The following is a 21,075-nucleotide window of genomic DNA, read 5'->3' as shown; positions in this document are numbered from 1 at the left end:
CATAGATTTGCCCTCACAAACTTAATCAATTCAAAATATACTGACTTAATTTTTCATGACTCTCAGTTCCTGTTGAAGAAATAAAAATAGATCTCATCCAGTCTTGAGTAAAGATCTCTTTAATGTTAGAAATTTTTGAGAAACTCTATATGATATTTTTAATTTCTAGTAACTGTTGACTAAAGAAAATATGTAATAAAAAGCTGTCTTGAATTTAATAATGTTAAGTGAATTTGCATCTCCATCCTTTTGAAAAATAGTACATATCTGTAGGAAACATTCACACTTGTCTGTGGAGTTAGAGGCCCCACAATTATGCTGTGGCTGCTCAGGGATCTTTGTCCCACAGATTGGGAGGTCTTGGGCCTGTAGCAGCTTAAGCAGGGTGACCTTGTTATGATCCTTGCATAGTACGGGCTTTCCTGACTGGACAAGGGGAGGGTGACTGGCTATGCAGCCCGAGTCCAGCCTTGGGAGTTGGGTGTGGGAGAGGCTGAGATGGGTGTGCCCTTCCTCGCCTGCTACTGATTCTCTCTGTTCGTTGAAGATCCCCTCAGAGACGTGAGAAAGCTAATGGTCTAAGTACCCCATCAGAGTCTCCACATTTCCACTTGGGGTGAGTCTGACCTTCACCCTTCACCAACTGCACTGGTAACAATCCCCCTCCATTTCCTGTTCTCACAGCATACCCCATAGAATCAAGCCTCATGATTGCCAGGGCTGAGCTGACTTTTTATTTTATTTTAGTTTTTATAAGCAGCACCACTGTGCACCTTGGAGAAATTCCTGAGTTGATCTATCTTTACCTTTTTCTTCACTTCCCTGACCTCTCCAGTTGTTGGGATACCCCTGGCACCCTTAGTTTTAGGGAGAAGATACATGGCTTTTTATCCTTTGGACTTTAGCACTGGTTTTGACTTTGCTAATCTGAATTTCCTTGGATCCAGCACCAGAGGTGATACTATAAGATTATCAGTTGGCAGTCCCAGGCTGGTTTAGCAGCACCCTTATCTCAGACTCTGTAGTTTGGTTGAACACAGCAGTGGCTGGGGTATACTTTACTTCATCAGTATTTCTGTTAGCACTTGAAATGGAGTTCTGAGGTCAGGGGAAAACTGGTCCTTCTCTCTCACTCAAGATGGGCCGAAACTCTAGCGAGAGTGGGCTTTAGTTGAATGACCTAAGTGTGTGCTCTTTCTGACCTTAATAAAGGATCCTCTTCTGGTTATTATCCTGGTTAGTATCTCCAAGGCAGCCATGGCCCACAGATTCCTCAGTCCTCCCTTTTACTGTGCTCTATGGAAAAGACCAATGCTTCTGGGCCTCTGATTCCCCCATCCTGTAGGGGTACCCAGCCTGTATCCTCAAGAGACACTGGCTTGGAGAGTTACTTGTTGCCATGTGAGATGATTACAGGCATTTGAAAGCCAGCTCCTGTTGTCTTTCTGTCTCCATACATGCCCACATAGGTCTGTCCAAAATGCACTGAATTGGTGTAGCTTTGCTGGCTGATTTTTCTTTTGAAAAGTGGATGGCTTTGAAAGCTTCCTAAGCATGCTGTGAGCTTGGGAGGAGAACTGGTACGAGTGGCCTGGCCCAGCTTGTCTGCCCAGTGCTTGCCTTGCTCTGCAGGCCTTTGCATTGCAGTGATTCTGATGTCATGAGTGTGTCGTGTCCAGTGTCTGGGCTGACTGCTTCCCCGCTGCCAGCTGGGCAGTCCTTGTTCTCACTGTCTGCTTGCCGGCCTACCGGCCTACCGCCAGGTCTTTGTACAGTCCCACAGCAGCACGTGCAAGGTGGACTGGATTGTAGCACTGCTTGTCTTTCTCTGGAGCATGTACACTTTTGTTTGTGAAGCAAGTGGGCTCAGTAGGGGTTGTTGCCTGTACTCCAAGCCTCTTTGCTGTTATTAGGCAGACAGAGAGAGACATTTCCACAGGCCTGTGGAGCTGAGAGTAGAGGAAGGGAAGTAACCAGTTCTGACAGTTTCCTTATTTCCTCTTACTCAGCCTCAAGTCCCTGGTAGATGGATACAAACAGTGGTCGTCCAGTGCCCCCAACCTGGGGAAGGGCCCGAGGAGTAGCCCGGCCTTGCCAGGGTTCACCAGCCTTACAGAGATGGGTAAGCATTGCTTTTGTCTTGGTTCTCTCCTTGTTTCCTCTGGGAATTCTCGGCCAAGCTTTTAGGACTGTTTAAGGACCCCTCGTACTACTTCCTCATGTACTCAAGTCCTGGCCCCCCACCCTATACCTTCTTGGTTTGCTCCACTCTCATTTCATTGTTTCTTCCTACTGCTGTAGTGGACTTTCTTTGGCCTCCTATCCTAAGGGGCCAGTAATAGTCTCCTTAGGGCAGTGCAGAAGGGTGAGGGCTTGGATTACACATTTCCCCTTTCTGGGTCTGTTTCCTCATATTTTAATGTGGAGAGTCTGCAGAATTGGGGATTGTATTAGAAGACACTGCAGCCTGCCTCCCAGGAAGCTTTTCCAGTGTGCCTACTGAATGGGTAAGTTTCCCAGGCTCTATCTCAGGTAGTCTCATCTCTTCAGGTTTTCAAGATCATAGTACATCCATCCATAGAGCAAACTGGCCTTCACCCCTGCAGGGATTCTGATCCTTTGCAGGAGACTGGTCTTAAGACAAGTCACTAGGCTATCATTCTAGAAATCCAAAGTCTCTTCCAATTTTAAGGTACGGAAACATTAGAAATGTTTCTGTTCTGTTCAGTGTTCTAGGAACTCATTCTGTGCTTCATGTTAAGGGTCGCCGTGAAAGAGGTAGCAAATAGCAGATCCCCTTTTCTGCAGATAGGGAAATGGGCTCTGGATGGAGAGTGGTTTCCCCATGTTGGTCACATGTTGAGTGTGTGGGGAAAGTCCTATTGGTTCAGTGTCCAGTTCCATGTCCTGTCCATCAGACTATTTGACCTTTGTATCCCTGACACTTAGGAGGCCTGGGGTGGGGGAAAGGACCAGGTTCTTATTCTTGCTGCCTCATTCCCAGTTGCTGTTTCCCTTCTACTCCTCTCATCTTCACAGAGGATGAGGACAGTGGAGGCCCAAGGAGTGGGGACAGTCGTCTACAGCATTCACCCAACCAATCCTACCTCTGTATCCCATTTCCTCGTGGAGAGGATGGGGATGGCCCCACCAGTGATGGAGTCCATGAGGAGCCCACCCCAGTCAACTCAGCCACCAGTACCCCTCAGCTGACGCCAACCAACAGCCTCAAGCGGGGCGGTGCCCCCCACCGCCGCTGCGAGGCGGCTCTGCTCGGCTGCGGGGCTGTTCTCGCAGCCACAGGCCTCGGGTTTGACTTGCTGGAAGCCGGCAAGTGCCAGCTGCTTCCCCCAGAGGAGCCTGAGCCACCAGCCCGGGAGGAGAAGAAGAGGCGTGAGGGTCTTTTCCTGAGGGCCAGCCGTCCTCGTCGAAGCACCAGCCCCCCATCCCGAAAGCTCTTCAAGAAGGAAGAGCCCATGCTGTTGCTGGGAGACCCCTCTGCCTCCCTGACGCTGCTGTCTCTCTCCTCCATCTCTGAGTGCAACTCCACCCGCTCCCTGCTGCGCTCCGACAGCGATGAGATCGTGGTATATGAGATGCCCATCAGCCCGGTCGAGGCCCCAGCCCTGGCCCCATGCACCCACAACCCCCTAGTCAACGTCCGAGTGGAACGCTTCAAGCGAGACCCTAACCAGTCTCTCACTCCCACCCATGTCACCCTCACGGCCCCCACGCAGCCGAGTGGTCACCGGCGGACTCCTTCCGATGGGGCCCTTAAGCCAGCGGCTCCCCTAGCCAGCAGGAGCCCCTCCAGCAATGGACTGAGCCCCAGTCCCGGAGCAGGTGAGTCCTGTCCTCTCCCTGTTTCCTCTTTCCTTCCTTTTTGGCTCATTTCCGCTGTCCACTTCTGGATTTGAGTGAACCACATTCTTCCTCTGTCCCAGCCAATCAAGAAATACTGATGTGGGGTCGGGGAGATGGCCAGGGCTGGATGACTTCTCTCTGCTCTGTGCCTCGGGGTCTTCCCTGAGGATTGAAGGGAGACAGGCAGGTTCGAGGAAGAATCCGACCTGGGACTCCTGTGGGATGTTCCAGCCCTGTCTTGTGGTAGGGCAGTGCTTTCAGGGTACAGGAAGGGCAAGTCTAGCCTCTGGTTGTTTCCGGAGGAGGGTGCTGCAGTTAGAAGGAAGGAATCTTGCACTGTATGTAGGAGGGGTATTTTCTGACATGAGCTGGGCTCTTACCTCTCATTGTAGCATTAGTTCAGACCCACTCATAAGGCGAGCCTCTGCCCATTCATCCCTTACTCACAGGGCCTCTTCAGACACGAAGGTGTGTCCACACGCACAGGCTTGCCGCCTCCATCTCCACCAGAGACGCCTCGACATATACGCATGCTCAGCCCAGGTCTTCCCACCACCATCTCTTGCCCTAGAAGACCTTAGTCTCATTTGGAAACAGCCTCTGGTCTAGTAGGAGAAGAGGGGATCAGTACCCCTTTGATGAGATTTGAGTGTCAATGACAATTTCATTTTTCCACTTTGCTTGCTCCTCCCCTTGGAGATATTTTTGTTATACTCAGGTATGTGATTTCTTTGGAAAGAGAGACCCTCTATTACTCACCTTTAGACTTCAGAAACCTAGTTCTGTTCCTGTCACATGTTTAGCAAATGGATGAAGAGTGAATGAACAGACATTCCCTTAAATTAGAGGTCAGCAAACTTTTTTTGGTAAAGGGCCAGGTAGTAAATATTTTAGGCTTTGTGGGTCACACATCCTCTTTTACAACTACGTGACTATGCTGTTATAGTGAGAGAGCAGACATTGGGTATAGCTGTGTTCCAATAAAACTTTATTTACAAACATGGGGTCTGGCTTGTGGGTCATTTGCAAACATCTGCCTTAAATTATTTCATTACAGATGTGACCCCCATATGTCCAATTATTATTACCAGATACAGGGACTGTGGCCTTCTAGTTCACTATTGTATCCCCAGTGCCTCCCGGCACAGTGCATGGCACACAGTAGGTGCTTAGTGAATGTTAATTCAGATTATCTTGGGTGCATAAGGATGTGGCAAAGTGGGGAGGGAGCAGTGTGTATCTGGCCCAGAAGTATGGTTCCATCATCTGATGCTTCTCCCTTTGTCTCCCTGTCCAGGAATGTTAAAAACCCCCAGTCCTAGCCGAGACCCTGGTGAATTCCCCCGTCTGCCCGACCCCAATGTGGTCTTTCCCCCAACCCCAAGGCGCTGGAACACACAGCAGGACTCTACCTTGGAGAGACCCAAGACCCTGGAGTTTCTGCCTCGGCCACGTCCTTCTGCCAACCGGCAACGGCTGGACCCTTGGTGGTTTGTGTCCCCCAGCCATGCCCGCAGCGCCTCCCCAGCCAACAGCTCTAGCACAGAGACACCCAGCAACCTGGACTCCTGCTTTGCTAGCAGCAGCAGCACTGTGGAGGAGCGACCTGGACTCCCAGCCCTGCTCCCATTCCAGGCAGGGCCACTGCCCCCTGCTGAGCGGACGCTTCTGGACCTGGATGCAGAGGGACAGAGTCAGGACAGCACTGTGCCATTGTGCAGAGCTGAACTGAGCACACACAGGCCTGCCCCTTATGAGATCCAGCAAGAGTTCTGGTCTTAGCATGAAAAGGGTCGGGGGTAGGCAAGGGGGATGCAGGAGGAGATGGGGGGAGCTGGCTGGCACAGCCTTTCTCAGAGTTGGGCCCCCTGAGATCCAGCCCTACTTCTTGCACTGATAATGCACTTTGAAGATGGAGGGGATGGAAGCAGGGCCACTTTAGAGGGTTGCATGCCCTGCAGGGCCTTTCTCCTCATATCCACTGGAGGGGCTGTGGCCAACAGCTCTGGCTGTGTAGGGGATGTAGGGGTCCATGCATGTCCCCCACCCTCCATGGTCTTCCTTGCCTTTAGGGTGACCCTGCAGAGTCACTCAGCCAAATCTGTTGCTCCCTCTCCTTAGCCAGTTGGGTATGCCCAGAGCTGTCCTGGGGTCCTTTGTTAGCTCCGAGTTCAACCTTCCCAGACACCAGTAATGGGTGTTCTGTGATTGATTTTGCTCCTCTTCCACTCTCCCCCAACACTCATGAATCAGAATCTTGTTTGGTGTGAGATATGAGCTTTTCTGTGTCCTAAGCCCTTTCATGCCAGTAAGACTGAAGACAGGGGGTCCCATTGTGGGAGGATTGGGGGCATAGGGTTCGATGGACCTGTCACTACCTACATGCACTTCCAGGTGCCTCACCTATTTACTTGATCCCGCGGGTGGTCAGGAGAACTGCCTCAATAGCATTGGCGGGGAGGGGAAGGGGTTAGGAAAAACACAGTCAAGTTGCAGTGAAGAGGGTAACAGAGTCTGTCCTTGTCCCTTTTGGAAACAAAGAAGGGCAGAAACCAGCACCTCTTGAAGCCACCCATTTACCTACCTGGGGTCAGAACATGGTCACACCAGGTTCTGATACAAACATGCTCTTCCCAGGAATAGTTTCTTGGGAAACTCATCATTGGTGCCAGTTCTGAAGTCAAAGTTCCTGTGTGTGTCCTTTTGCTGTCTGTTCTTTCTGTGTTATTCTCCTCCCTCAGTGTTCCCTCCAGTCCCTGGAATGAGTGGGCTATGTGTTTGGTTAGTGGATGTCTCTGCAATGCACCTGAATAGCATAAGGGGGTGCATCCTGCATACTGGGAGTAGGAACTGTGGGGATCCCTTCTCAGCCAGGCCATCCATTCAGTGACGCCCTTGAAGTAAAATGGAGCCATTGGTAGGACCTTCTGTACATGGATGTGGCAAAGTGATGCTGGTTGTAAGGCACTCAGTGAGCCACTGATGTACAGTGATCTCATGTCCCAAGCACTGGAAACTGACCAAGGCCTCCTGTTGTTTCTGGGTGTGGGTGGCCCTAATGCTGGGCTCTGGACCACAAGCTGGGTAGGAGGGACAGCAGAGGCCACACCTGACTTTTCTGGAATTTGTTCCCTTAATTTGAATGTTGAGCTTCTCCTGAAGCTTTCTCATATATATCTTTATATTTCACTTACTCTGAGGCCTCCTGTGTTACGTGTGAAAAGTGTCTTTGTGTGGGAATAACAACTTGATTGGGAGTAGAGTCTTTAGGTCATTGCTTCTCTTCCCTCTAGACTCTCTAAGTGTCGCTCCACTGTCTTTTGTCATGGAATACTTCTCTGGAGACATTGCAGGCTAATCTGTAGTTTCCTTGAGTTTGTTGCCTGGGTACCAGAATGGGAAGAGAGGTGCAGCTGGCACAATTGATGAATCTGGGCACTTTCACAGATTTGTTCTCTGCACTAGGATAGAAAGTCCTGCCCTGGGGATGACTGAAGGGTCCATGCATTATGAGCCCGTTAGCACTTGGGTTCAAGGGCCCCACCAAGTCTTGGATGTAGAGGTGCTGTTGGTTTTGCTACACAGGGTTTTGTCATTGCATCTCATCTCTCTTTTCTTTGTTCAGTGAAGCCAATATGTAAAAGATTCTTTTCCCCCATACTCAGCTAGGAGGGGAAAATTTGTGACTCCCATAAGCAGTTCCAGCCACCTTGATGACTTCTCTTCATTCTTGCTGGAGAGAAGGGCACAGATAGTCCCTCAGCCATGAGCACATCTGTATACCCTTGGCTCCACTAAATGGCCCTCTAGTGGGGTGCAGCCTACAGCATAATCCAGACCGTGCTGGCTCTAGACAGTGCTCTGTGGTCTGAGGCAGGGACTTCTCCTTTGCTCAGTTTTTTTTTTTTTTAAAGAACGTTCATTCAAGTACCTTTATTTTTATTTTATTTTTTATTTTTTATTATTATTTTTTTTTTGTCTTTTTCGTGACCGGTACTCAGCCAGTGAGCGCAGCTGCCATTCCCATATAGGATCCGAACCCGAGGCAGGAGCATTGCTGCACTCCCAGCGCCACACTCTCCCAGCGCCGCACTCTCCCAAGTGTGCCACGGGGTCGGCCCTCCTTTGCTCAGTTTTTACTTTTTGCCATTTTATTAGGTTGCAGCCACCTTTCTTGGAAAGATGTAGTGTAACTGAAGGTGTGTAGTAAGCTAAAGGACGGCCACCTGCCATTGAGTGAGAGCCAAATCCAATTCTTACTCATACACCAAGGGGAAAGACAAGGGAAGGCTGAGTCTTTGCTAAGAAAACAATTGCATCTGCAAGAAGCAAAAGCAGGGTTATTCTATAGCTGCTGCTAAGAGCATCCGTGGAGATGGTGGAGTTACCATCTCTCGGCTCCTCCAAACCTGGTCTCTGATGGGCCCTGCCTGCTGTACTCTCTCTGTGGGGCAAGGCTGGAAATGGGCTATGGAGTTGTATAGGAGCAGGTTTGAGTGGCTTCCTGTTCACTCAGGTTCCCTTGCTCTGTGGTCATGGCCAGGAGCAGACCCTGGGGCTGGGAATGAAGCCAGTTGAGAGGCAGAAGCCGACCTCCTCTTCACTTTCCTTCCCTTTCCTCAGAGACATTCAGAGTTCCTTCTCCTCTTGGCAGGTGTTCACTGCATGGAAGATGGTGACAGGAACAGGTACTGCTCTCTGCCCTTGCTCCTTGGATACTTCAGCTTCTGCTGCTGATTCTAAACCTGATTATGCTCCGTTTACCCCCTGAGGGGGATCCAGCTGCTCCCAGGAGGCTGAGCAGGTGGCTCAGTTATCCTCATGCTATTTCTAAGAGGCTTTGGTGGATGCTCTGAGCTGGGGGCATCCCTAGGGTCTGGCAGTAATAATAATAATAACAATGTCGTACATTTGGACAACATAGAATAGTCCTAACTTCCTCCTGACCCTTTACAAAATGACATCATCTTCCTTCTCCATTTGATATACTTGCTGGTAGAGAATGGTGAATGCTTAAAGAGGAGGATCCAAGTGAAGAGAAATTACGAAGCTTTTTGGACTGATGGTCGGGTTGGGCTGCCAGGCTCTGCAGCCTGAGCAAGTTGGCTCTATTCCCCATTCTCATCTTGCTGTGACCTCAGGCTTTCTCCCAGCCCCTCTCAAGTTTCCTCCCTTTAAAAGCAATCATTGCATGCTTCCCTGACAAGAGCAATGGTGGCATGTTCCAGTGAAGGTCAGTGAAGCCCTGCAGCTCCTTGCTGGCTCCGGGGGAAGCTGCCTCCACCTCTACAGATGAACTGCTGAAGCTGATGGTGTAGTTCTCACCACCTTTGCCTCCAGAGGACTCGCCCTTGACTCCTGGAAGACAAGTGATTTGCAGTTGGCTTGGCATGACTCCTGGGGTCATTGTCAGGCATGTGCTTTTCTGCATTTATGTAGCACCTGGTGCTAACAGGCATCCTTTCCCATTTCCCTGCTCAACTTGGCAGGCTGGTCATCCCCACCATTTGTGTCTTACAGAGGAGGAAGTGGGAGATGGGGAGGTTGGTGGCAGTGTCTCCAATTTTCTGGGGTCATATCCCCAGAGTCTGAAAGAATCTTTGGGAAAGGGTCCCCTTGCCCTTAGGACACATGTGTAGGGTTCCTCACAGAGTCCCTTTTCCTTCAGGCTACTGTTGCTCAGGGACACGAGGAGACACCCGTAGGATGTCTGGGCCTGATTTTTGGTGAAGACTCTTGTTCCACATTCCCATACTGGAGTCCCACTCCCCTGCTCCCTCTCGTGCAAAGGAGACACCTGAGCAGTCCTAACTTGTCAAGCTCACTTTTAACAAAGCAAAGAGCAGAGGCTACTGAACACCAGGTGCCTGTGAATGGTACACCTCAGGGTTGAAATGTCCATCTACAGGCCCTCTGCGAATGCAGAACCTTGACCTTTTCATCATGTTTTTTGGAGCCTGTGCCTTTGAGTCAGGTGCATGAGTGCACAGTCAGGCGAGCCAGAAACACCCATTGCCTCCTGAAGGAATCGAGGGAAGAAGCAGGTGCTGCCGTCTCTATAGGGCCAGGCTTTTCCCGAGGGCTGTGCCAGAGATGATAGACTCGGGTCAGAGGTGAGCAGGGCCCTCAGTGCCTTGTGATCATAAGTAGATGTGGTGGCAGGAACCTGGTGATCTGAGCTGTCCACTTACCAGTTGTGTGCGCTTGCAAACGTCTCTTCCCCTCTCTGGACCTCAGAAGCCCAACCATGAACTGGAGGTGATGCTACCCTTCCCTACCTGAAGCCCTTCTAACTTTAAAATGTGTGGTCCTGGAGCCCCAAGTCCAGCATGGAGAAGCCTCACCTTGCTTGACTGCTTGCCTTTGTGGAGTGAAGAGTGTGTGTAAATATGTGTATGGTTGTAGGTCAAAAACGGTCGAACACCAGCTATTTCATATTGGTCAGCCTAATATACCACCTGCCTCTGTCCTTGGCTTCAGGCTTGAAAATGACTTCTCTTTGTCAAAATACAGTTATTGTTAGGAACACATTCCCAAATGCCTGTCTTCTTTCAGGTAAATCGGCTTTTTCCTAAATCAGGAATTCAAAATAAAAATCTGTATATGAGAGGAAAACCCACTGCTCCTTCAGAGGAGACCTCAGTCCTGGACTTTTCCCTGGCATGGCTGCCTGGGTGCTCCCCACCTCGGGTGCTGGTGTTAGAAGGCGGTAGGTGGAAGCTGAAATCCGGGCTGATGAAAGATTGTAACAGGTGTCTAGTTAGCATGGCCCAGCCCGGGGCTTCTGGTTGGCTGTGCAAGCCGGGGAGTCTCTCACTGACTTAGACAGTTGGCTGAGGATTTTCCATTCCTCCTGGTGAGATATTGATAGGCTCCACCCACATCTTTGTCCATTTCTGGTCTTGGGCCCTGGAAGCATCCTGGCCTCCTGAGGCTGCTCAGGGAGCCCTGGCATTTGTCCTTCAGAATGCCAGGCTCGCCTCTCGATCTGGAGCTGGTAGGACTGGTCCTTCCTGATTCTCACTGTCTGTGGCTCCCTGCATCCCTACAAGGAGCCTGCTTTGGCCCTTTAGCTGGAAAGAAAGAGAAGGGCCTCAGGGCTCAGCTGGTTACACCTCTTTGTTTCCCTTGGAAACAGACCCGCCTTTCCCAACTTCTCTCCTGACTGATCTAACCCACCCTCCTTGCAGGCACCTACCACCTGGAATTACTAGACTGATTGGCGGGTGTGGACGTGACAATCAGATAGTTGGCTCAGCCTGGGACATCGGAATACAATTCCAGGGCTTCAGAGACAGCCTTTTCCACTGGGTTGTGTGGGGTGGACATGCTGGAATTCTGAACCCAGAGGCCAGATGGTTGTGAGAGGAGTCCTGGCGAGTGAAGGCTCCGCAGACGAGGTGTTACATGCTCCTGCGCTCACTGAAACACAGGCCAGGCTTCAGAAGTAACACGTTGCCCGCATTCCTGAAATTATTCACATCTAGATGCTTGCTCCGACAGAGCCTGAAATTCAAATGTTGATACTGTGTTTATCATAGACTTTTTTCATTAATTTTGTTTCTTAAAAGTACTGCATTGAAGCTGGCCAGTTGGCTCAGCTGGTTAGAGTGCTGTGCTATAACACATAGGTCGGGGGTTCAGATCCCTGTACTGGCCAGCTGCCAAAAAAAAAAAAAAAATTGCATTGAAATATGACTTATCTTGATTTCTGAGCTTTTTTGGTGCCCCCTTAAATTCTGCAGCCAAGGCAAGTGCCTCACTCACCTCACCCTAGTTGTGACCCTGCCTGGCCCTCACCTGATCCTGTGAACAGGGCTTAGGCATCATTGTGAAGTGAGTTTTCTGGTTGTGCCCTAGTTGTCCTTCCGCTCGAGTCCTGAGTGAGGCGGTAGCTCTGTGGGAGCGTTTGTGTTTAAATAGGAGTGTGTTGACTTGCCAAGATGAGACATCTAGGAGTTTCTAGCACGGGGCCTGTGAAGGGGGTGACTTTTCCCTGCTGCTCTCTGGCTGCCTTTCATGCTCCCTGAAGCTCTCAGGCCACTTTTTGGGTGTGCGTGTGTTCCAGGGCGGGGGGTGTGTGATTACAGGAGAGAGGCACCTCTTTGGGACGTCTTTGAATTCCAGGAGAAGTGACTGAACCTCATTCATTCTCTCTACCAGATTTCTGAGGGGCCGGAGGTGAATGGAGGCTTTTTCACTCCCTTAGAGCCGTTCCCTGGCGCTGCCCTGCGCAGCGAGTCCCCTGGTCACCCCGCACGTCTGCCCCGGCTGCCATGTCCACCAGCACCACCTTTATTTCACTCTCATCATTTATCTCTACTTCCAGGGGCAGAAGCTGTCTGGCTGTGGCTCTTTTCTTCACTGTCAGAGTGAGGCATGGATTTGTCCTGGCCTGGGGATGGGGACTCATAATAAATGAAAGCAGTAAGTTTCTTCACTGTGAGAAGCGCTGTGCTGGGATTTATATACGTATACTTTTCGGCTTCTTAGAATGATCCTGCGAGGTGGGTATTACCCCCACCTAAGGGTGTGGAAACTGAGGCTCAGATGGTTATTTAACCTGCCCGGGGTTACACAGCTAGGAAGCAAGTGCTGATCTGCTCGGCTCCAGAGCCGCCTCTCTTTCCTCTGAGCACATTCCTAGGCCACTCTTCAGAAGCCCTGAGATAAAAATGGCCTGGCTGAGGTCCATGTAGGCTTTGAGATTGCCCTTTGTCCAAGGAGGGGTTGTGTCCCCACCTGCCTGCGTGATGGCACGTGAGCCTCCCCAGTGCTCGGCGGGCTTCCTCTCTGCCGCTGGCTGCCTCCTCCTCCTCCATGTCCCCTCCACACTCTTCAGGGCTTTGTGAGACACGGGGGTGGAACTCGTCACCTCTGTAGCTCTTCTCCAGCGTTCCTGCAGGCTATGGGCCTCTCTCCTGTTTCCGGCTCGCAGCTGCCCCGTTCTTGCTCTTTGTTATAGCTTCACCCCACTTTTCTCCCGGTCTCTTGAGTTCGGAAGCCTTATTGTAGCTCATGGCTCCTCCTTGGGAACTTGAAATCAGGCTTTTGCCGTTTTGTCTCATTGAGCTGCTTGTCTTTGGTACCCAGTAGTAGCAAAGAAGGGAGGTGATGGACTCATCAGCTTTCTCCTCTAGCTTCCCTCACTAACCGTCTAACACATTCACCCACTACCACACGCACACGCCACACACTGCTATGTTATCGTCTAAGGTGCACCTCTTATAGGATTAGGAAAGGAGGTGGAGATGGGTTTTTCTTCATTCACAGAAGAGCTTTCTTTGGGATTTTCCTTTCCCTTAGAACCTTCGAGTCTAGGTAAAATGAAAGTTCGCACATGTGTTTGTTTTGTTTCTCTGTAATTAGCTACTAGTTTTCATCCTGGACTTCTCTGCTCCAATGTCTTGTTCCTGTGTCCTGACCCTGTGTCTTCGAATTCCCATCTTGCTTTGGGATTTAAGTTCTTATATGTTGTCAATAATATTTAAAGATGGAAAAGTCCCGAAGGAAGCTTATCAGGTTTTTTCCTTTGGCTTTTTTTTTTTCAAGGTACTGTAAATTGTTAACTAGGGAGGCCAAGCAGGCTTGGTTCAATGGCTAAACCTCTTATTGTATTACAGTGTAATGCTGATCTCAGCCTGGTCTCCACACCAGAGCACACAGAGACTTGAATAAAACTGTTACAATGATTACTTCTGGTTTGCCGTGGTCCTTTGTAAACTTCTTCTTTCCCTTCTTTTCTTTTTACTCAACTGGATGTCTGAGTAACTGGGCTATTTCCAAGGAGTTTTCAGGTGTAGGGAAGAAATAACTATAGGGAGAGATGAAATGCTACAGGAAAAGAGGAGGTGGGTGAGAAGCTTCTCTGAGGGTCCGAGAGTCCCTAACTGAACACAGGAGGCTTTGGGAAAAATGTGCAACATGGTGCCTGCCCAGGTGATTCCGTCCCTTCTCACAATTGACTTGCACACAGGTGATGGGTTTTGTGAGTGTGTGCTGTTTCCTGCTCCCTACAACCATCCACCCCCACATTACTGATGAAGTTGTGAATGGGGCTAAGTTGACGAACTTGAATGGGGTTGTAGAATGTAGATAAGATTTGCCGGCTGCGAGTCATGGATTCCTTGTGGCTGATACTCTCAATGACATTTGTCAGCTGTAGGGCCGGCCCGTGGCTCACTTGGGAGAGTGCGGTGCTGACATTTGTCAGCTGTGTGACCTTGGGCAAGCCACTTACCCTCTCTGGAGCTCTTCTGAGTTAGCTGATCACAAAGCAGCCTTTGTGCTCTCACCTTTCATGATTTTGTGTTGGCGGGGATGAGGACATAGCAGACAGGGAGACTTGTTTGGGGCCACACTAAAATTAGATTACTCAAGAATAATTAATGAAATAGGGAAATGTTCATGTTAAGTTAAAAGGTGGGATACAAAAAAAGTCACAATTTGATCTATATTCAGAAAATATATATGTCCATCTTTTTAAAAAATACAAACTTTAGAGCCATAGGAAAAAGGCTAGAGGAAAGTTAGTTATCTTTGTGGAGAGGTTTCATGGATGAGTTAAAAATGGTGTTTTGGAATTTTTAAAACTTTTTTTGTTTGTTTACAATGAATATAGGTTACTTTTATATTCAGCAAAACAATGACAAAGTAGTTTAGGTATACTTTCCCGTGATGCAGACATTCCAGAGGCCCAGGCCACTTGCTTCAAGGCTGTCCCCTTCTCTGAGCAATATAGCAAGGTGACTCCAGAAGCCCCATCCTTGAAAAGTAGAATTGGGGCCAGGCCCAGGGCTAGCTTCCTAGTCCTTTCTTCATCCCTTCCCTGCAATGGAGAAATGGTTCTGGAATGGTGTCACCTGCAGACTGCAGGAAGAACCCAGTGAGGACACATGAACAGAGACAGTTCTGAGAGAGGCTAGGAATGTCAGGCTCTGGACTGGCAGACAGCATGCTCTTACAACACAAGCACACACCCCCCCATGTGAAAGGAGCAGGGCTGGGCCTAGGTACACCACACCCTGTGCACTTGACTATGGAATGTGCTTCATTCAAGGCTGCGGCTGATGTCCTCACCCTCTGTGCCCTCTGGTCCCCACCCAATCTAGTCCAACTAGCTCAAGTTGGACAACATGTTTTGGCATGGGGGGTGGGGTGGCAGTGAAGGGTGGGCATCTGCTGCTCTGCCCTTTCCTCCTCTCAGATCCCCATCACACGGCTGTCACCCAATCAGGGAGGCCTCTTGTGTGGTCTCAATGGAAGGCACTGAACAATTCTTTGTGATAAAGGGAAAGGGGGAAGCGTTGGGACGATGATCAGCCCTAGGAAATAAGGGGGAAGCATTGGGACGATGATCAGCCCTAGGAAATATGCTCATGGAACACAGGTCTGATCATGTCACACCCCAATATCTGTAGGAAAGGATCCACATTCTTTCGCATGGCCTTGAGGGCCAGACATGATCTGGTCCCAGCCCACCTTCCCAAACTCCTATCACAATTCCCTGCCTCCAGTCCTTCCCCACCCCTAAGACTGTGCACTTCTCTCCTTCCTATAAGATTTGATTTTCCAGGAATCAAGGCCTCCTGCTGGAGAGAATATTATCCTCCTTATAAGCAGACTTTCTGGCTGCCTACTCAGCTGTCTATGCTGACTGTAACCTAAATAAGTTGTCACTAAATTAAATGGTCAAATTTGGGGGAAGGGGAGAGGAGTGTTGGGCAACAGAAAGAGGGAAAGAGGAGAAAAGAATAAAGACCAGATTCTGCCCTCTAGAAGACAACAGTCTCCCTGGTGAGACCAAATGGTAATGAAGTTTACCAAGCACGTGGGACACCACCAGATGGAAGGAAGTGCTGAGGGCCATGGTTCGTGAGGGGTGGCCAGTTAAAGAAACACTGACTCCCATCTTGTCTGTGCTTTACCCAACCTGAAAAGAAAAGACATATCCCTCCAGTTCTCTAATAAATATTTATTGAGGCCCTACTCTGGGATACAGTGTGACTGGCACATTCCAAGTCTGTTGGAAGCCAGACAGATCAACAAACGAGGCGCGCTTACACCAATAGGATGCAGTGGGGGACTGGGCTGGATGGAGAGGCACGCCCTGCCTAGTAGCATTTGCTTAAAAAACCCGTGCTTAAACGCATCCCCTCTGTGTTTTAAAACCACTGAGAATGAAGACAGAAAACGACTGCCACCTTTTAGAGTTTACCATCTAGTGGGAAAATTAGGTAATGCAGTAATTAAGGCATTGTGAGAATCTGTGTCTAAGTTATCTGTATCTACTTCCACCTCCATCTAGATCCATGTCTATGTCTGTATCACTAGTCTATATTATCTATATGTAGAGAGACCGACAGACAGAGGGGAGAAGTGATGTCTAAGTTGAAACCTGAAAGATGAGTAAGACTTAACTAGTCCCCGAGTTGTGATTGTGATGGGGGTTCCTAGTCTCGGGAGCAGCCATGTCATCGGCATCTTTATCCTCTGCCAGCTTGCTTGCTTTTCTTGCATTTCTCCATTCACAGGGTACTTTGTTCTTGCAGCCTTTTCTTTATCATAAGGATTAGGGTTAGGTAGTAATGGTAGAAAACGAAAAGATACATTTTTGTACAGGTGGGAGGTGGTGTGGGTGTTTCTAGCTGGGTCCTGCCTGTGCTACTTAGTCTGTCTTGGAGACTTTCTTTTGTCTGCCTCTAAGGAGACTGTGGGGAATCAGAAAAGGGAAAGGGGAATGGAAGACAACATGTGGGGTGAGACAACCCATCTAAGAGAGGGGTTTCAGGCATTGGGGATCTTTTCCTTGATCCTATCTCTGAGTGAATGATATTAAAAAGGCAGAATATAACAGTCTCTCCCTCCTTCCTCCTACGACCCATCTTGGAAGATTTGTCCCAATGTGTTGTACCCCCAAAACTCATGTCAAAATCTGATCCCCAACTTGGCAATGTTGGGAGCAGTTTGGGTCATGGGAGCGGATCTCTGGTGAATAGATTAATGCCCTAGTGGTAGGGGCAAGGAGGGTAAGGGGGCTTGCGGAGTGTTAGTGAGTGAATTCTTGCTCTATAATTAGTTCCTGCAAGAACAGGTTGTTTAAAGGACCTGTAGCACCTCCCTCCTTCCTGTCTCTCTTGCTTCCCTCTCGTCATGTGATCTTGCACCCTCCAGAGGCCTGACACGCTCTCCACCTTGAGTAGAAGCAGCCTGAGGCTCGCACCAGATGCAGCTGTCCCAGAATCATGAACCAAATAAACCTCTTTTCCTTATAAATTACCCAGTTTCAGGTAGTCTATTATAGCAACATGAAAACAGACTAATACCGTTGGGGTTATATAAGGACAAAACTATTTTCAAAGTAACCCTACACTTTTGTTTGCCTTTTTCACTGTGCTGACATTTGTACCAAGGGTGCAAAAGCACAATAGGCAAAACTCCTAGCACCTTAGCACGTGACAGGGCAGTGACACCCAACCAGACAGCACTTGTATTCCACACTACCAGGCATTCAAAGTAATGGATATGCCCACTTAACTAAAGAATGTCCTTGATAAAGCAGTAATTACTAGTAACACTACTAAGTTAATTAAATCTTGACCCATGAGTACAGCTTTTAACATTCTGTGTGATGAAATAAGTTCACAGCAAACACGTCTGCGGCATGTCAGAGTGCAAGGTTGCCTGGAGGACAAGCAAATGTGTGATTGAGCTGTGAGCTGAACTAGCTGCCTTTTTAATTTTTTTTTCATGGAACACCATTTTTATTTGAAAGAATAATTGTCAAGCAAACTATGGTTATTCAGGTTTGAATATTTGGCAGGTATTTTCTTGCAAATGAATGAAGTAAGCCTGTCACTTCAAGGAAAACACCTGTATTTGCTGCCAATGATTAAATTTAAGCTATCAAGTGAAAATTCAAATTTTGGAAAACTTATATCTGTCATGAGCTTGATAGTTTCTTGATACTTATAGACCCTTTGATGAGATTGGTAGGTATATTAACAAATGTGATTTTTTGATGTCATGTAATAAAGCATTTCAACATTTGGAAGATCTGCATATCTCAATGAACCAATATTTTCCAAATGACAATGAATGAAATTACAAAATCATGCATTCAAAAATCCACTCAAAGTCCAAGATAGACCAGTGAATTTTGATATAACATAGTACAAAAAGTTCATAGATATGGTTTTAGATTTCATATTCCAACTAACCTTTAAAAAACCATAACTTGTCAAGTTTTCATATAGTATCAAAGAAGAATATTCACAATTATCTATTAAATACGCCTTTCTTTTCCAACTACATATCTGTGTGAGGCCAGATTTTCTTTATATGTTTTAACTAAAACAAGATATTGAAAAGGATTGAATACAGAAGCAGATATAAAAATTTAAATGTCTTCTATTAAGCCAGACATTAAACACATGTGCACAATGTAAAATAATGCCATTCTTTATAAAATTTTTCTGTTTTGGAAAATATGGTTATTTTTTATTAAAATATGTTACTTATGTTAAATACTTAATTGATTTGTTATTGTTATTTTTAAAAGGATCAATAATTATTTTAGAAATTTCTCAGTTTTATTTTTCAATAAGATAGATAAATATGGCAGATACCATGCACCTACCTTGGGTCTTTAATTTTTAAGTATGCTAGAACATTGAGACACCACCAGATGGCGCTGATGAGAATAGAGTAGATTTGGGGGGGGGCGGGAATATAAAAGTGGGATCTGCAGTAGTGAGTTTTACAGCATGAGATTCCTAATAGCGATGATATCTGTAGACTCTATAGGAAAAAAAGTGACAGACCCGGGACTTAATCAGTGGGTTTACACAATCTAAATTAGATAGGCAGATGTATGCCAAATAATATGTTGAGGTTATTTTTTTCTTTTCTTTTTTTTAAACTTCCTCCAACAAAAGCAAAGCACATTCCTTACAGAAGATCTCTGCAGCCTTGGAAACTAAGCAGATTAAATTGAAAGAGCTCAGTCTTTTCCATTTTGTGTTGCTAATAAGATAACATTAATCTCTGGGGCTTAAAAGTGAAATTTAGGCAGAGTCATTCCAGTAAGGAGTGCATTATAGAAACCTCACAGCCTGCAGCTTATTCCCATAGGTCCTTGCAGGCTCTGAGTGGTAGTTGGAGTGGGGCGTGTTGGGGAGGGGGTGGGAGAGGTTACTTTTGAGAGAGTTAGCTGGGCCTCTCGGAGACAAGATCGTACAAATGTCTGGGCTTTGTGTGAGGTGTTGGGAAAACTTGAAGCCAAGTTTATTTTTCCTTCAAGAGCCATCTGAAAAAGCTGACAAAGGATAGAATTCTCTTCCAGGGTGAAGTTTTTGTTGGCAATGCTCTTGTAAGGGTCCCCGATAAAAGGAGCAAGAGCCTAACTGGAAGCTGGCTCCATAAATGGGTTTACGAGCTGCTAGAGAAGTGAGTGTGACATGGTGTCAACCCTCCCTCGCCTGTGGCCTGAGGGTTTATGTGTGTCTTCTGATATTCACTCATTCACAAACACTTTTTGGGAACCTACTATCCATGCGCTGGGCACTGTGCAAGGTGCTGGGACTACAGTGGAGACTGAAATAGACAAGGTTACTACCCTCAAGTGGACTTGTTTGAAAAAAACAAAATCAATACTGAAGAAATCAAGACATCTTCTTGCCGATCCCCCCAGCCCCCAGAGATTTTTTAAGTGTTTCAAATCCACTCAGCTTATTCTCTAGTAAAACATTACCAGTGCAATTGGCCAAATTGAATGGCAGGTTTTCCACACAAAGATACAGGTGGGCACTATACTGAAAGAGGCTCAGAAAGAGTGGATGGGCTGCTGTTTAACCTTGACTGCCCTTTCTTCTTCCCTTTCTCCCTTCCTTTCTTCTTTCCACAAATATTTATCGAGCATCTACTGATTGATAGGTGCCAAGGCAACAGAGCAGAACACGGAGTACTTTGTCACTAGCCTGGTATGTGAAGCTTACAGGTATGTAACAACAACAAAAACACAATTGCAAAATGTGGTTATTGATATGAAGGACCTGGGGACATGACCAATTTTAGATAAAGATGGTCAGATAATGTCACTCTGAGGAAGTGAATTTATGCCAGGGTTTCTCAACCTTGGCACTATTGACATTTTGGAACAGACAATTCTTTGTTATTGGGGGTTGTCCTATAGAATGTTTAGCAGCATTCCCAGCCTCTGCCCACTAGATGCTATAGACATTGCCAAATGTCCCTTGTGGGGCAAAATGATGCCTGATTGAGAACGAGTGATTTAAGCCGAGACCTGAAAGAAGCCCATCAAGAGAGGATTGTACTGAGGGTCTGGTAGGCCATGGTACCAGCTGTGCGTTTTATTCTAAGTAGAAAGAAATCAGCATTTTCACCTGGGGTGACATTACCTACTTTGAGTTTAGAAAAGATCATTCGGGCTGTGGAGTGGAGGACGAATTGGCTGGAGTAATAGAGAAAGTCATAGCAGGCGTAGGAGAGTGCTGCGATTGTCCACCTGATACCCAAGAAATGATGGTGGCCTGGGTTCAGGTGTTGGCTCTGGAGATAAAGGGAAGGAGATAAGTGTTCAGCACTTTTGGAGTAAAAACACCCAGGTCTTGCTGATAGATTTGATGTGGAGATTCCACCCCTAAGCATACCTCACGGTGTCTCCTTTGCTCCCTACTGAAGAGGTAACATTTGCTCAGGGGTTCAGCTCCAAGGCTGACTACACATCTGCTTGCTAGTCGCTCTCATTAGAATATGTAGTTGGCGCTAATGTTTGGTTTGAGAGGAGGTGTAGAAGTGAGTTCAGGGTTCTCTGTCCCCCGCAATTCTGGCTGATAGGGAGTGTCTCTTAAGCACTGATTTCTGCTCAGTGAAAGGTAGAGAAAGCAGCACTGATTAATGAATGAAGGCTAAGCTTGGCTGGATGTTGACACCTCACGTACAACTTTCAAAGTCACTGATGCTGCAAAATTCACTCAGCTTCACCACCTCAGTCCAGGAATCTTGTGTTCCTCAATTGGGAAAAATAGAAACATAGTTACCTGGAAGCTCAGGGTGGGAATAAGCAAAGCTATTGGTTTGAATGGCACCTGACCATGGGCCTGTTGACTGAAGTTGGAGAGTGATTGACAGGCATTTGGGAACTGGGGGCTGAGACTGTTTTGTGAAAAGCACCAAGTGTTACCAGGGAAG

The 21,075-nt window shown here is 47.7% G+C and overlaps 1 protein-coding gene across 1 annotated transcript in view; it reads left to right on the top strand.

Annotated features, from left to right (window-relative positions):
- The window catches only part of MAP3K9 (mitogen-activated protein kinase kinase kinase 9), a 72,467-nt gene extending 66,821 nt beyond the window's left edge, over positions 1–5,646 (top strand). The window contains exons 9-12 of the mRNA XM_063090571.1: positions 548–616; positions 2,010–2,122; positions 3,040–3,843; positions 5,162–5,646. Of these exons, the coding sequence (XP_062946641.1) occupies positions 548–616; positions 2,010–2,122; positions 3,040–3,843; positions 5,162–5,646 (1,471 nt within the window). The remainder of the gene's footprint in view (positions 1–547; positions 617–2,009; positions 2,123–3,039; positions 3,844–5,161) is intronic.
- Positions 5,647–21,075: the final 15,429 nt, after the last annotated feature.

This window comes from Cynocephalus volans, chromosome 3 (assembly GCF_027409185.1).
Source record: "Cynocephalus volans isolate mCynVol1 chromosome 3, mCynVol1.pri, whole genome shotgun sequence".
NCBI lineage: Eukaryota > Metazoa > Chordata > Mammalia > Dermoptera > Cynocephalidae > Cynocephalus > Cynocephalus volans.
Note: the sequence above shows the minus strand (reverse complement) of the source record. Positions and strands in the feature narration are given on the sequence as shown.